The sequence below is a fragment of the Eriocheir sinensis genome, chromosome 34 (assembly GCF_024679095.1).
Source record: "Eriocheir sinensis breed Jianghai 21 chromosome 34, ASM2467909v1, whole genome shotgun sequence".
NCBI classification, from domain to species: domain Eukaryota; kingdom Metazoa; phylum Arthropoda; class Malacostraca; order Decapoda; family Varunidae; genus Eriocheir; species Eriocheir sinensis.
In genome coordinates this window covers 6,416,563-6,434,078 of record NC_066542.1, presented here as the reverse complement: position 1 = coordinate 6,434,078, position 17,516 = coordinate 6,416,563, and the positions used below count along the sequence as shown (strand labels likewise).

General features: G+C 38.5%; 1 protein-coding gene across 2 annotated transcripts; it reads left to right on the top strand.

The window, feature by feature from the left end:
• Nucleotides 1–399: 399 nt before the first annotated feature.
• On the top strand, nucleotides 400–16,552 carry LOC127006973 (E3 ubiquitin-protein ligase RNF126-like). Of its 2 annotated transcripts, none has more exons than XM_050877404.1 (6): nucleotides 400–546; nucleotides 2,851–3,089; nucleotides 7,707–8,023; nucleotides 8,757–8,872; nucleotides 11,292–11,395; nucleotides 13,154–16,552. In XM_050877404.1, the coding sequence occupies exons 1-6, from the start codon at nucleotides 460–462 to the stop codon at nucleotides 13,275–13,277; spliced, it is 987 nt and encodes a 328-aa protein (XP_050733361.1). In that variant the 5' UTR covers nucleotides 400–459; the 3' UTR covers nucleotides 13,278–16,552. The 2 variants fall into 2 exon arrangements, with proteins under 2 accessions (XP_050733361.1, XP_050733362.1); XM_050877405.1 differs by having other exon boundaries at nucleotides 11,292–11,403.
• The last annotated feature ends 964 nt before the right edge of the window (nucleotides 16,553–17,516 follow it).

The window sequence follows — 17,516 nt, the reverse complement described above, 5'->3', positions numbered from 1 at the left end:
AAAAGAAGAAGAGATTGATTGATTGATAGTTTATTGTTGCAGGTAAACAACAAGGGAGAAGGGAGTCATATAAAGAAGGATCTAGAATTAAGAGGCGGAACAGGTCAAATAAAGGAAAAGGTCAACTATAGAATTAAGAAGAAGCGAAACAGGTCATATAAAGGAACAGGTCAAATGAAAGAGGAAGAAGAACAATTAAGAAACAGGTCAAATAAAGGAACAGGTCAAATAACAATAATAAGAAGAAACGAAACAGGTCATATACAGCAACAGGACAAATAAGAGGAAGAAGAAGAAGAAGAAGAAGAACAGGTCAAATGAAGAAGAAAAGAAAGCAAGCGAAACAGGTCAAATAAAGAAACAGGTCAAATAAAGAAAAAGAAGAAGAAGAAGCAGAAGAGGTCAGATAAAACAGGAGCAAGAAGAAGAAGAGGAAGAAGAAGAAGAAGTCAAACCAAAATGGCGGAGGCGGGCGTGGAGACGGCCACCTCCTCGGCTCGATTCTTCTGTCACAAGTGCAATGTCGAGATCACGCCGCAGCTACCCGTGAGAATAGAACCTAGAGACACTATTACACTACCTAGATTAATATTTATTCCCCTCAGTACCCCGTAAACAGCTCTGGCCTTATTCGTATCTCAGGGCTCTTGCATACGCCTTATTTAACTTATTTTATGGGTCTCCGAGGCTTTATATCTCTTTTTTGGGGCTTAAATTGTGGTCTCGATGGCTTTTTGGTCCTACATTATTTTTCTCGTTATACCCGTAAGTGATTTGGTGTTGGTCAATGTCATGTCTGTTATACCGTCTGTCATTATCTTCATATCATTATCTCTTTATCTCTTTTTTGGGCTTTGAGTATTGGTCTTGATGCTTTTGTGGTCCTAAGCTATTCTTCTTGTCATCCCCGTTAAGTGATTTGGTGTTGGTCAATATCATGTCTGTTATGCCGTCTGTCCTTATCTTCGTATCATTATCTCAGTATTTCTTCTTTGGGCTTTGAATATCGGTCTTGAAGCCTTTGTGGTCTTAAGGTATTTTTCTTGTCATCCCCGTAAGTGATTTGGTGTTGGTCAATATCATGTCTGTTATGCCGTCTGTCCTTATCTTCGTATCATTATCTCAGTATTTCTTCTTTGGGCTTTGAATACCGGTCTTGAAGCCTTTGTGGTCTTAAGGTATTTTTCTCGTCATCCCCGTAAGAGTTTTGGTGTTGGTCAGTGTTATGTCTTATGTCTATGTCTTTATCTCTGTATCTTTTCTCACGGCTTCACACCTTGACCTTGTTTCCTCTGTGGCCTTTTCAATTATTTATCTCCGTTTTTGGTTAGGCTCAGTGTTATGTATGTTTCTTTATCTCCCATCAGTCCCATCAGTGAATAACCATAGGGCCCCACACCTGGTTGACTCACCCCATATATCATGATTTGAACAGTCATGGCAGAGTTCACAATTAGGCATGCATTAAGGGCAGCCCAGATTTGCCAGTATGCCAGTCTACAAGCAGGCTGTGTTGTGGCATGAGCAGAATTTACTAAACATCTTGCTGTATGTTAACCCGGTAGATAGCTGCAGGGATCATGTTTCTCAAAGGTCCCTCTAAGCGAGAAAAATGAGAAAAAATCATCACTCATGCAAACCATTTCATAACATATATCAACGCATTTGTGATCAGTTTATGCATCATCTATTTTTTTTGGTTCGTATCAAGGGAAAAATTTGGCCCGTCACTGCTATTGGGTTAAGCAGACATTCCAAGGATAAAATATTGCATAACCACAAAATGAAAGCAAGATTACAGTAGATATAGCATGGGACCGAGTGATTCGTACCCAAAAAATCACTACATAATTCAACATCTGTATAGCACGTTTCCTAAATCAGCAAGTAAACCCATCTTTAAAGAATCCAGAGAACACGGCTGATGACCTCATCCAATAAGGAGTTCCAGTAATCAATACATCGTATACTAAAGAATTTCCTTCGACATTCTATTGAGCAAAGGGCTTTACTGAGCTTAAATGTGTCCTCCGGTGCCAGAATAGAGAGCCATTATTAGGGTATCAGAAGGTGTAATACTGCATTGGTGACAGTGTTTTTGATACCTTTGTAAGATCAGCCCTCAAGAGTTGGCCTTCAACAGAGTGCTGATCCAGGTGTGCCAGATGCTGCAAGGCCATCACTTTCTTCATCTGTGCTGCACGGACTCTTCTAGTTTCAGGTCACAGAGATAGCCAGTGTTCCGTACACAAGATACATATTCCAGCATAGGTCTTATATGTGATTTAAATAAAGCCAGGAACATTATTGGCAGGATGGTGTACACAGGAGAGTGCTTGCCATGCAATACTGCAGGGGTCTATACAAGGCAGCTCCTGTAAACCTAACCCCACCTAACATCACTATCCATGAATTTATCCAACCCTGTAGCCTTCTTCATCTTTTGACCTCTATTGCTTTGAAGGTCCTCTTGATCCTCTCTTCTGCTTATTCTCACACTTTGCTTTTCAGTGGCCATACAATATTTATATTTCTTCACTATAATGGACTATCACACTGTAATATAATTTTCATGACGTGTTTACATAGTCAGCACGTAACCCAAAGGTCAGGGATGGCCCCCCATAGGCACCCAAGTGTTAGGCAGGGCCCCAGGGTAAGTCACACTCAAGGGCTATGAGGGGCAGGAGGAGGCTGAGTACAAGTATTGGTATCTTGCAACTTGATTTAATTCAGAGGATGCATAAATTTACTTTAAATGTAAATGATTGTTTGAACTTATAGGAATATGTTTCAGTATTTGCAATGAATTTGAGTGCTTTAGACATTGAAATAAACTTGCATTTTCAGGACTATGTATGCCCACGATGCAATAGTGGCTTCATTGAGGAGCTGGAGCGTACACACGTCTCAGACAGTGACAGTTCAAGTGACACAGAAATGGAACCCTTTGATATGCTGAATTTGATAACCCAGGAACCTCCACCCATACCTGGTGCCTCTGCTGCCTCCACAGCATCCTCCTCGGTGCCTGGACCACGAATAAGTCAGCGGTTGAGACACCTAAATCCCAGACACAGTCGAAGAAGGTCAGTTTATTGCATGAGTGTCCTGTTCAGGGTTATTATGTGTAAAGTTTTCAGATGTTGATATATGTCAAGTTGGAGATAGCTGTATTTTTCAGTTCATGAGATGCTTTTTTCCCATTGAAGTACAGACGACCCCCCCACATTAACAGAACCCACATTCACAGAATTGCCTTTTGATTTTCCACTGAGGAATAAGTTATAAGAACATAAGAATGTAAGGAGTCTGCCAGAGGCCAGTTGGCCTATACAAGGCAGCTCCTGTAAACTTAACCCCACCTAACATCACTATCCATGAATTTATCCAACCTCTTCTTGAATATATCTATGGTATTAGCACCCACGACATGACTGCCAAGCCTGTTCCACTCATCCACCACTCTATTGGTAAACCAATTCTTGCCTATGTCTTTGTTGAATCTGAATTTACCTAGCTTAAAACCATTGCTATGTGTCCAGCCTGGCTCTTTTACAACCAAAACCCTATTAACCCCTCCTTTATTAAAGCCTTTCATCCATTTAAAAACCTCGATCAAGTCTTCATAACCTTCGCCTTTCTAGAGTGTAGATTTAAATGCTTCAGTTTCTCCTCATAAGGCAAGTTTCTCACCCCTTGAATCATTTTTATCATCATCCTCTGTACAGATTCTAACATCTTGATATCCATTATATAGTAAGGTGACCAGAACTGAACCGCTTAATCAAGATGAGGTCTAACTAATTCTAAGTAAAGTTTGAGGATGACTACAGTGCTCATTGGTATAGGTCTTGACTCAGAAAATTCATATATGCTTCCTTAGTAATGAGACTTGCTATACAACTAAGTGAGGTCATCCTTTGTTGATTTATACCATAAGGTGCTGGCTATCATATGTTTGAAGATACACTAAACTTAACCTAACAAAAACAAAACAGTTATATACCTACTATACGGTAGGTCCTGACTCAGAAAATTCATATATGCTCCCTTACTAATGAGACTTTCAATACAACTAAGTGAGGTCATTTTTTGTTGATTTATACTATAAAGTGCTGGCAATCATGTGTTTGAGGATACCCTGAACTTAACCTAACATAACCTGACAAAAACTAAACAGTTACTATAGGTCTTGACTCAGAAAATTCATATATGCTTCTTTACTAAAGACTTTCAATATAACAAAGTGAGGTCATTCTTTGTTGATCTATACCATAAGGTGCTGGCTATCATGTGTTTGAAGATACCCTAAACTTAACTAAAACAAAACAGTAACCATATGTCATGACTTGGAGAATTCATTTATGCTTCCTTACTAATGAGAGTTTCTATGCAAATAAGTGAGGTCATTCTTTGTTGATTTATGCCACAAGGTGCTGGCTATCATGTGTTTGAAGATACCCTAAACTTAACCTAACATAACCTAACAAAAACAAAACAGTAACCATACGTCTTGACTCGAAAAATTCATAAATGCTTCCTCGCCACTGAGACTTTCTATATAACAAAGTGAGGTCATTCTTTGTTGATTTATACCGTAAGGTGATGGCTATCATGTGTTTGAAGATACCCTAAACTTAACCTAACAAAAACAAAACAGTTAATATGGGGCCTGACTCAGAAAATTCATGTATGCTCCGTTACTAATGAGACTTTCTATACAACAAAGTGAGGTCATTCTTTGTTTATTTATACTATAAGGTGCTGGCTATCATGTGTTTGAAGATACCCTAACCTAACCTAACAAAAACAAAACAGTTTCTATGGGCCCTGACTCAGAAAATTCATGTATGCTCCCTTACCAATGAGACTTTCTAGGCAACTAAGTGAGGTCATTCTTTGTTGATTTATACTGTAAGGTGCTGGCCATCATGTGTTTGAAGATACCCTAAACTTAACCTAACATAACCTAACAAAAACAAAACAGTTACTATAGGTCTTCACGCAGAAAATTCATATATGCTTCTTTACTAATGAGACTTTCTGTATAACAAAGTGAAGTCGTTCTTTGTTGATTTATTCTATAAGGTGCTGGCAATCATGTGTTTGAAGATACCCTAAACTTAACCTAACCTAACAAAAACAAAAACAAAACAGTAACCATAGGTCATGACTCTGAAAATTCATATGTGCTTCCTTACCAATGAGACTTTCTCTATAACTAAGTGAGGTCATTCTTTGTTGATTTATACTATAAGGAGCTGGCTATCATGTGTTTGAAGATACCCTAAACTTAACCTAACAAAAACAAAACAGTTTCTATGGGTCCTGACTCAGAACATTACCTGGTAATGTATGCTCCCTTACTAATGAGACTTTCAATACAACTAAGTGAGGTCATTCTTTGTTGATTTATACTATAAAGTGCTGGCAATCATGAGTTTGAAGATACCCTAAACTTAACCTAACATAACCTAACAAAAACAAAACGGTTACTATAGGTCTTGACTCAGAAAATTCATATATGCTTCTTTACTAATGAGACTTTCTATGCAACTAAGTGAGGTAATTCTTTGTTGATTTATGCCTCAAGGTGCTGGCTATCATGTGTTTGAAGATACCCTAAACTTAACCTAACATAACCTAACAAAACCAAAACAGCAACCACACGTCTTGATTTGGAAAATTCATATATGCTTTTTTTACCAATGAAACTTTCTATATAACAAAGTGAGGTCATTCTTTGTTGATTTATACCATAAGGAGCTGGCTATCATGTGTTTGAAGATACCCAAAATTTAACCTAACAAAAACAAAACAGTTTCTTTGGGTCCTGACTCGGAAAATTCATGTATGCTCCCTTACCATTGAGACTTTCTATACGACTAAGTGAGGTCATTCTTTGTTGATTTATGCTATAAGGTGGTGGCCATCATGTGTTTGAAGATACCCTAAACTTAACCTAACATAACCTAACAAAAACAAAACGGTTACTATAGGTCTTCACTCAGAAAATTCATATATGCTTCTTTACTAATGAGACTTTCAATATAACAAAGTGAGGTCATTCTTTGTTGATCTATACCATAAGGTGCTGGCTATCATGTGTTTGAAGATACCCTAAACTTAACCTAACAAAAACAAAACAGTAACCACACGTCTTGACTCGGAAAATTCATTTATGTTGCCTTACTAATGAGACTTTCAATACAACTAAGTGAGGTCATTCTTTGTTGATTTATACTATAAGGTGCTGGCTATCATGTGTTTGAAGATACCCTAAACTTAACCTAACATAACCTAACAAAAACAAAACAGTAACCATACGTCTTGACTCGGAAAATTCATATATGCTTCCTTACCAATGAGACTTTCTATATAACAAAGTGAGGTCATTCTTTGTTGATTTATTCCATAAGGTGCTGGCTATCATGTGTTTGAAACCCTAAACTTAACCTAACAAAAACAAAACAGTTACTATGGGTCCTGACTCAGAAAATTCATCTATGCTCCCTTACTAATGAGACTTTCAATACAACTAAGTGAGGTCATTCTTTGTTGATTTATACTATAAGGTGCTGGCTATCATGTATTTGAAGATACCCTAAACTTAACCTAACCTAACCTAACAGAAACAAAACAGTCACTATAGGTCTTGACTCAGAGAATTCAAATGTTTCCTTACTAATGAAACTTGCTGTGTAACTAAGTGAGGTCATTCTTTGTTGATTTATGCTACAAGGTGCTGGCTATCATGTGTTTGAAGATACCCTAAACTTAACCTAACAAGAACAAAACAGTTTCTATGGGTCCTGACTCAGAAAATTCATGTATGCTCCCTTACTAATGAGACTTTCAATACAACCAAGTGAGGTCATTCTTTGTTGATTTATACTATAAGGTGCTGGCTATCATGTGTTTGAAGATACCCTAAACATAACCTAACAAAAACAAAACAGTCACTATAGGTCTTGACTTAGAGAATTCATATATGCTTCCTTACTAATGAGACTTTCTGTATAACAAAGTGAAGTCATTCTTAGTTGATTTGTTCTATAAGGTGCTGGCAGTCATGTGTTTGAATATACCCTAAACTTAACCTAACATAACCTAACAAAACAGTTATTATAGGTCTTGACTTCGGAAAATTCATATATGCTTCCTTACTATTGAGACTTTCTGTAAGCGAGATCATTCTTTGTTGATTTATTCTATAAAGTGCTGGCAACCCAGTGATTAATTTCTGGTGGCTGCCTCTGTAAACTCAATTGTTCCCTGCGTTACACCAAGCTATATTTTGTTAGTCACTCCCTGCTGCACCCTGACCTTGCAACCTTACCCCTCATGAGATTTGTATAGTTTAGTTAACCCTTTGACTGCGGATTTCCTACAAAAAGACATCACCAAGCTACAGAAATGGAACGAAAAGTGGCTGCTACAATTCAATGAAGAAAACTGTAAAGTCATGCACCTTGGGAGGGGATATCAAGCATACCAGTACGACATGGGAAACACTCCACCATCCACCACAGAGGCAGAGAAAGACCTGGGAGTATATGTTACCAGGGTACCAGTGAAAGCCAAATCCGTACCAATCGCAACAGACTGATTAAGTACGGTAGTTCAACCTGGCAAAGTAAACAAAGAAATTCAAGATAAACTGTCACTCATGCATTTTCTCTTTTTCTCTGCTCTACTTCTAGGGTTAGCGGAGGAGATCGGCATTCTGCACTCGCCCCCCTCATACACGACCTCATAATGCAGATGACCTCAGGAGTCATTGAGGCCAGTGTAGGAGGAACAGATTACGTTCCGCAGATGGGAATTGACTGGCCAGGTTTTCCAGTTTTAGTGGCCTCCAACCTAGCCTCCAACCCTGGTGACTATGCATGGGGGCGAGGGGGTCTGGACACAATCATCACGCAGCTCATGAACCAGCTGGATGGGACTGGTCCTCCACCTCTCACGAAAGAACAGATCTCCCAAATACCTACATCAAAAATCACCAAAGAGCAATGTGGTAAGGTTTTCCCTAGTGTCATTATCCTGCTTGATATCCTAAAATTGATAAAATATAATTGGTACAGGTTGTATAGTAAACTATAGCTGGTCAGATTGATGTCAGTATTTAGATAAGTTGGATGTTTTACAGAATAAGTTGTAAGTGCTTGATATATTTTGAGCAGAATCAGACATCAGTTAGGTTGGTTACTTGTTGAGTCATGGTTTGACTCATCATAGTGGAATTCCAAATAGCTGACTTATGGGGCCCTTTCCTCTCCCAGAAAAAAAATTATGTGCATATAGTATATAAAATATGGAAGATTCAAGAATAGGGAGGTCAAATTGATGTCAGTATTTAGATAAGTTGGATGTTTTACAGAATAAGTTGTAAGTGCTTGATTTATTTTGAGCAGAATCAGACACCAGTTAGGTTGGTTACTTGTTGAGTCATGGTTTGACTCATCATAGTGGAATTCCAAATAGCTGACTTATGGGAGTGGCCTTCCTCCTCAGAAAAAAAAGGCTTCCCATGTGTGCATATAGAAACGGTGTATTTCAAGAATAGGGAGGTCATTTTGGCTAGATATTGATGTTCAGGGAGCTCATAGTTGCTCCTGTTAATAGCTGAGAAAAGATGGTGGTTAGCAGCATCACTTCTTTTGTTGAGTGACATTTCTCATCAGGTACAGTTTTGTGAATTGTTTGGATTTCTGCTGTGAGAGAGACTAATTTGCATCTGCCTTTTTCAGATAAGGGTCTACAATGTTCTGTGTGTATGGAAGACTTTACCGTAGACGAGTCTGTGCGACGCCTGGACTGTGACCACTTTTTCCACAATGACTGCATCATTCCTTGGTTAGAACTGGTAAGGGTATTAGCATGTTGTAGTACATGCAAAAACAGTACTTACTTGAGAGAAAGTACTGTTTATTATCAAAGTTTTTGCTACATCTTCAACATTAGCTTGTTTGGAATTTTATTTATATTGTGTTCTGTACTTCCTACACTTCTCAGTTCATCATATCATGATTATTTTTTATATCTGTTCCATCCATATTCTTAATTTATCATACCCATACTTTTGCTTTATCTTGAAGGACAATGCATTAGGGTTTGTGATTTTCCTTTATTAGATGTTTGAAATGATCCAGTGTTTTGGACAAGAAAAATAGACAGTGCGGATATGCATTTTGTGCATTTTTTCATGAATTTAGATTTGGAATAAGGTGGGATGGTGGCTGAGGCTCAATTCTTGTGAAAAAAATGCTCCAATGTCTCAGGCTTGCAACCTGATGCAGCCTCAGCCTCTCCCTGGCTCCTCCCCCAGCCTCAGGCCAGAGCTGCTGACAAGGAATCGCCTGTATATTTCCCTGGTGGTTATTTACTTCATAGTTAATTATGTTGCGTTTTTAAAGATTTTTTTTGCACCAGTTACAAGCAAAATGTGAGAGTGCTGTACTTTTAAGTGTAGGCATTGCTATTTAAGTCTTTTTATCTAATAGTTCTGTTATTCACTTCAATATGTGAACACTTGAAAAGAAAATTTCCCATTAATATCAGTTGTTCAAGTGCAATGGAGACAGTTGCTCAGGTCTTGGGTCACAAGATCATTATCACTCTTATAGAAACATTTCTCTCATTTCCCTCATCATTATGTTTGCTATCTACACTAATTTTTGAGAAACTTCAGTTTCTTTGTTATGTCTACTTTAGATGGGAGATGCAGGGCACTTGCAGGTTTTATTGTGCTTCATATAACAGTTCCTGTTCCATCACATCCAGAGTCTGTTGCAGAATTCCTGCTGGGCTGGGATCTGTATATTTATTTATGACTTAGATGCCTGGTTCCCCCAGGGAACTCCCTTGACAAGGTAGCCACATCAGGAGTCTCCAGTTCTTCCTTTGTACAACACCTCCCCTCTCTTCCTACTTCTCTCTTATTATTTTCTTCAGACCTTTTCAGACCTTTTCAACACCTCCTCTTGGTTTTCTATTGACAGTCCTCAGTTTTATCTGTTCATCTAACTGTAGATCTCCCAGCCACCACACAACTTCTTTTCTATATAGGTCATGTACCCTTAGCATGAATTTGTTAGCCTGTTTCTGTTTTGTGTCCATATAAACTATTGGTCATTTAGTTTTTTGATAAAATATCAGATTGAATATTATTTTGACCTACACACAACTTTCAAGGGCCATTATTGAGAATGTCCTTTCTACACACCTGTTTTTTATATCTGCAGTTCTTTTTGGCTTTCCTATGTCTACATTATGTACTTTTCTGTTCTACTCTTAGTTTTATATTTGTTTACCATCTGTTAGACAGTTAGATGATCAATCCTGTGAATATTTTAAATTGGTAATATATTCTAATATTGTTCTGCATTTTATGCATGTGATGGTGTCCTATGTGCCTCTTACAGCAAGTGGTTGCTCTGACTGCACTGAAAGGGTTGAGGGTTGCCCTCATATAATGACATTTAATTATGGAATTCACCCTAATAATATTTTTCTGTTTTGTTTGACCAGATTTTGTTGCCTGTAGGCACCTGGTAACTTAATTTCTTGTTTTGTTGTCTTTTAATTGAGATGTAACCAGTGTTGAGAAATTTTGATTTTTTTGCTCGGTGTTTTGTTATACACTGATCATTAGTGAGTGAGGATGACTTTAATAGTGAGCCTGACTCATGGAAGTTTGTGTGTGGCTTCTACTTGATAGTACTCATGAGTGGTTTATAATTTAAATCACTGATTTTTAGAGCTGCTTTTATGAGGCAGAATTATACACTGATGGTCAAGCAAACTGTTTTCTATGATGGAAATACAATTTCTAGCAGCCAGTTTAGTGTAGGTTCAACAATAATACATTCCCAAACACAGTTGATTAAAGAGCTGCCATATGTAGATTGAGAGCCTCTATTAGTCCCTCCTTCAACACAGTGGATTACAGGCATTTGTGTTTGGTGTTTCAAGAAGGCATCCCCATCGTATAGCAGAGTCATGAATGTCGAGGAAGCCTTGGCATAACTGACACTCATCTTACCATTGCTTCATGGGAACTCAGATGTACTACATTTTCATTCATTAGAGATTCTACTTGCTTTCTAAACTATGATGAGTTGATCAATTAAGGGAGGAGTCTTGAATGTTAGTGTCTTTTTTATAACGGAAAATATGCTACTTCTAGTCACATTTTCCATTCCCTTTTGAATTCCAGACCATTTGTGCTGGTTATGCAGGAAACATTTAGTGTGTGAAAAATACATCCATTTCTCAATCATCAGCATGGAACCTGTCCAATTTGCCGCAAGTTGCTCGAAGTGGGCGGGCGGCGAGAGCTTGGAACTCCATCAGTCCCTGGAGAAAACAGCCCTAGCTCTGGTCCAAGGTGAGCAGGCAAGTAACTTTTCATGCCCTTAGTTTTCTCCTGGTTCACTTATTACAGTATGACGCAGTGCTTGGAGTAGAAACACTAAGGTTGTAGTTCGTGCAAGATGCTTATTGCTCGGTGATGTACTTTTAGAATCTAAAATGAGATGTGATTTGAATTTTTAGAACTCAAGTATTCTTAACCCCCCTATGTTGTAACTCTTATACTCGTTTCTCAAAATGGGAGCTTGAATACATAGAATTTGTAATTATGTACTCTGGAGAATAAGTTTTGAGTCATTTAATGATGTAGTCAAGACAAAATATCTACCTATGGGTTATTTGTATTAAGATAAAGTACAGTGGGCCTGCCTTTTCTGTAGAGTTGGTTCATTGGTTTGATCAGCAGTGGAGAAAAGTGATAATAGATCAGTTAATAAAATAAATAAATAAATGAAAATGGAATTTCCGTGCACTGTACCGACTGTTAAATATGAATAAGGAACATGCACAGGCTGAGGCACACCCAAGTGCCGCCAACATCAGTCTTGCTGTATTTGTGAACACTAGTTAGGCCTTTTCATGGACTGCCACCAGCCGGCACATAACAGGGAGGCTTAGAGTCTCAACATTAGGAGGTGCAGGTGCTGGGCTGATTTTCTGGTCATATATGTAAGGTTTGGCATCTAGAATGAGCCTGTTTTGCTTTAAAGACTTCCTGAATGTGTTTGCCATCTTCAATGATTGCCTCTTCAAAAACTGAGAAGTGTCGTGAAGGCTATGCACCTGTTCACGCAACAAGCTATTATCTGCTGAAACAATCTTATGCACTATTATAATGTCCTCCAACCACACATTCACATTCTTGGTTTTAAAGTTTTGCTTCTGATGCTCTTACTATGCTTTTTTATTATAAATCATGTGAATGCTTAATTTATTATTTCCATATTGTCATCCAACTTCCTCAAGCGACATGCTGCTTTAAGGGGTTTTCTTTTACACTTGCCTCCCTGCCGCCACTGCCCAGGACCTTGCCGCCTCTCTTATCTGATAACACACTTCCCTCCCCTCCACTACCACAGGACCATGAAGTGAAGAGAACCCACCTCACTGAAATCTCACATGTTATTTTACTTATCTGTTTTCACCACCACGCTGTGTGTTTCATATCTAGTTGTGATGATTTCAAATACTTTACGCTACCTGGGTAATATTTGCGGAGAGTGGCCACCATGTTGCATTCACTGTCTTTTTATGCACGAAAACACGCACGGCAAACACTCGTATGACTTGTAATTTTCCATGGTTGCACGGGTAGTTTCATATCAAATGAGCGTCTGTTGCGAGTTTCTGTGTCATCAGTGAGGTTATTCACATTGTAGACATAGTATCCTAACTCTCCGTTCATAACAGTCTTGGTCTTGAAAGCTCTTGTGCCTGATGGCAACTGCCAGCTTACTTAGTAGTGACATATAAGGTAACAGTAAACATAAATAGGTAAAGTAATTTAGTAATGAACAGCATGTGGGTAGTCTAAGGCCACTTGGTGGTGACTGAAAAATCTCAGCTTGTTGCACCGGGTGGGGAGCAAACCCTCATCGTCCTGGATTTGGCACCGTCACGCTAACCACTCAGCCACTGCCTCCCCTTTGCTTTCTGCTCCTTCTTGCTGCTTCATTATAAAAGTTTGTCTCAGCAGATGCATGCTTTTTTTACTTCCCATTCTGGCCACAAGAAATTGGTTAACTGATGGTGATGATATTTTTTCTCCTTCTAGGTTAGTGAGATCCCAGGTGGAAGTCCCGTCATCCCTCCCAAGCAGTAGCAATGCATCTTCCTCGTCCTCCACTAGCACCAGTTCCCCCACGGCTAGACCATTGTTTGAGGAAGAGCTGGATTGATGTTTGGAGGATTTTCTTATTTAGTGTTTTCTGTTTATACATCACAACAGCACTATAATTGTTTGCTCAACTTTTATGCTGTTCAAACATGTGCAAAGAACTAATAGCTTTTACATTAAGTGAGAGGTATGTAATATACATTTATCATAAAACAGAGTATTTTGTGTTTAAAGACAGGAACCTATCATTTGTAAAGTTATTTGTGTCCACAAGTGAGGTTGGGTCAGGAGTTTTGTTGCCCACAGAATAAAAAATTGTTATAAAATCTTCAATAAATGGAAGATGAAAACTTCAAATAGCATTTAAATCTTTATTGTTGATTACATCTTCCTTAGTTTTGAACTACTTTATAAATAACCTGCTGCAACTCCTTGAGCTGTATTTTTCTATTTTCTTAATTTACATTCATAATCTTGTGCTCTGGCCCCTGCACAGCGGGGTGCAACAACTTCATCTCGACATTCTCACCAGGGTTCCCTAGCCACTCATAAACCTTCAGTATCATGATTCCTTAGCTAGTTGTACCTTCCTGGTGGGTGTACTGCTGTGAATCAAAATTACATACAGGGTGTCCCGGTTATTCATCGTTTCACTCTTTCATCAGCAATATTTTGTGGAAGGAAACAAAACTTTTCCAGTTCTTTTGTCATTGTGACAAAATACTTTCGCATCGGGTGTGCCGAGGATGTTAGGGTGTCCACATGAGCACAGTCCTTCACCTCCGCTCAGCATTCTATGCCATTCTCCCACCACTGCCACTCACACAAGCCTATCAGTCCCTAAGTTACTAGTAAGTAATAACTGCCACAATGTTTTCCTTAGTTATACTATATTGCATTCTTTTCCTAAAGGAACACTACTATGTATTTTGTGTTTGATTTATACTTACAGGTTAAAGGGGATAATGTTTTGCAGGCCAGAACAGTCAACTTTAGAGACACAGACTTAATTTCTAGATAAATATGATGCTTTGTCATGTGGAAATGGTTGGTACCACCACAAAATAGCTATAAAAGCACTAGAGCATATTTGCTTATAAGATACAATTTTAGTAGTGATAGGTTTTGCAGTGATTGGTTACTATTAGCATACAATTTTAGTGGTGTTAGGTTACTATTTTCATGCCCATAGGTTACTATCCGTTAGGTAACACTGGGGTTGTTAGTTTATAAACATGGGGCTCAAGACAGCTGAATGTACTACACTGTGATGCTTGTCATGTGTCTTGACAGCCAAAACACAGTGCTACTTCTGCAACAAGCTTGCACTAGTGTTACTGTAGCTGTTCTGTGGTGGAGAAAATTATGTTCATGTGAAAAAGCATCATACTTTTCCCAAATGTTTAATAGTTCGTCAAGTCTTGATTAGTCATATTTTTTTCGGTATATATCCTTGACGAATAACGGGGACCCCCTGAATGTACAATTGTTAAATAAACGGCAGTTGTTCATTTTCAGGTCATCTTTTTATTTTATTTGTATGAGAAGATAACATCTTTATGAAAATACTTGCTTCATAGCAACCCCATAATGCCATAGCATTGCAATGATTAGCTTGTGATGGAAGGGTGACAGGCTTTTCTTGCAGTAGTGTCATGGTTGTGTCAGACAAACACTGATGCACCAAACGATCACATGATACATTTTTCCTCTGGCATGTTGTTAATTACAGTATCAGCTACATGACCTTTTCTCATGCATATAATCATCCAGAAGAGGTTTTGATATTGCAGCTTGAGATAGTTGTTGAAAAATTTATAATTTTTTGTTTTAACAGCATTAGGTAGCTCTGAGAGAAAATTTTAAATTTCACAACTGTTACAAGTGGGCTTTTTGATAGTGATTTAGATATCAAGATTGTTATTAAGTTTCATATGTAGTAATTTAGCAGCATCAGTGCAGTGTATCAAAATCATAAGTAAATAATAGAGCTTGAGAAAAATCTTCTCCGACCAACTCTACAGAGCACACTTGGCAGCACTGACAGTTAGCTATGGAGGTACAGCACTTAGGGGCCCTGGTCTAGTCTCATTTTGGACACCATTTGTTTATGAATTGTAACACTGAAAATAGGCACATAGTGATGCAGAAATCAACAGTGGTTTTAATGTGACATATTGCACAGATGAGCCGTGGCAAATATTGCACATTGTAGAACATCACAAAGAACTGAAGTACAATTGCTTGGATTGATTTTTATTCCTGATTAAGTTAACACGGTTTCATGACAGGATTCAACAAAATTAAAATTGACGATTTTTTTTATAAAGTTAGATTGTGAATACTGGCTCAATATTTACTACTTCAAAGTGACTTTAGTCTTATATGTAAACAGTTTAATGAACTCTTGTGGCCTGATGGATCCTGGATTATAAATTTCAGTTTAGTGTTTGTCACAATCTGACAAATGTGGAAGGGAATTACTTTATTTGTGACACTCAAGGTGAAAATATATTCTTTAGTTCTGTGTGAGGTGGTGAATTATGTGAAAAAACTGTGACAGTTTCCATGTGACAGGTAGGCAGGCGGAGGGGGATGGATGTATAAGCCAGCCTTAGGGTTTTCTTTTCATTTTTTACACATTTCAGTCCTATGTGGATAACCTTCAGAATGTGCAGCACAGGAGGCACCAGGTGTTTATGTTGATGGATTGACTGACATAGTGTAGGAACTCCCTAGCAAAGATTTGGGTGCCTCTACATTACATCCACTCACATACTGTTAGTGTTCTGTGTCTGTTCTGTAAGTTTTCAGTGAGGGAAGGATTTTCAGCAAAAATTGCCTCATGGAAAGACATGATCCATGCTCATATCAGTCAGTCAGTCATTCTCTCTTTCTCTGTATCTTTTTCTCTCTCTGTTTATCTTTTATCTCTGTCTCAGCAACACACACACACACACACACACACACACACATGTACACACACGTACACAGACAAAACCTTGAGCTTAGCTCAAGTTCCATGTACTACATGGTGAATAAATATGTTCTAGATATATCTGCATTGTATACAATTTGTGTGAAGTGATATCAAGCTTCACGACAAATAGAAAATGTATTATTGTAACTTCAGCCTAATCCTTTTTACCGAGCAGCTTTGCAAATACATTGATGCTGTATATGTGGTTGTGAGGATTAGGTGAAAGGAAAGAATAGGAAGAAAATGTATTTCATGATATTGTATAGTTCAGAACATTATACCAAAAAATTTGAAACATTACAAAATGTCAATTTAAATATACCTACAAAATTATTCATTAAAATTATCAAATTTTATTGACTTATTTCATTTATAATGCAGTAAGACCTGAATGCAAAACACTCACTCTGGGGTTACTGATTCCTTGTATCATGAAATTGCTGAATCCAGATATGCAGCCGACACATCACCTTTGTACTCAGATTCCTGCACAACTGTGGTGTGTTGACTGATGGTTGTTCTTATTCCAACTTTGCTGTATTTGCATAAATTTTGGAACAGTGGTGAGTGATGAATAGTCTTCCTCATTTATTCTGGTCACTATATGGACGTGGTGAAGGTCCAGTACCAGTGACGGCTGATTATTTTTAGCCATCATTGAGTGGCTGAGGATCAGCACCCTCATGTTGCCTATCAACCCAACCTTCAACCACAACTTTGGCAAAGTGGAGCACCATGAGCCAAGGTGCAAGGGAAATCTGATCATGGAAAAAATGGTCTGCCACTGTGGACTGGGGTTGACTGCCAGCACTGTGCTGCAAAAGGAGGGGGAGAGCGCTGATCCCAGGACGGCGGGCTCGGGCAATGTAGTGGGGGGCGAGGGAGGGCTGGGGCTGGCAGTGTCGAGAGCCGTGTTTACTCAACGTGATCACAGGCGAGGCGGGCAGCAGATCCAGGACGCCCCACAACCACAAGACGCCACCACACATTCTGCTGTTGTTTTGCAGTTTAATGATCTCCGCCTGCGTTATGAGGTTTTGCGTGTACATAATTACATGTATCTCCGAACCACATTGAGGAAAGTAACTAGCTATTCACCTTATGAGTTAGAAAATGACCTTATGTATGAAATTTTAGACAGACAGAACAGTACGTAAAGGGAACAATATGAAGTCTTTAAAATGAATCTATTTTACTTTTTGCGTGCCCTAGTTTCACACACACAGACACACACACACACACCAACCCTTCCCCCTCCCACCCTCACACACACACATAAACATAGTTGTACTGAGCAAACAGCTTCATAACGCAAGTAAA

Coding starts and splice junctions, on each gene's coding strand:
- LOC127006973 (XM_050877404.1), top strand. CDS start 460: ATGGCGGAGGCGGGCGTGGAGACGGCCACCTCCTCGGCTCGATTCTTC. Junction 3,090..7,706: donor CCCAGACACAGTCGAAGAAG/GTCAGTTTATTG, acceptor CTCTACTTCTAG/GGTTAGCGGAGGAGATCGGC. Junction 8,873..11,291: donor TCATTCCTTGGTTAGAACTG/GTAAGGGTATTA, acceptor CTCAATCATCAG/CATGGAACCTGTCCAATTTG.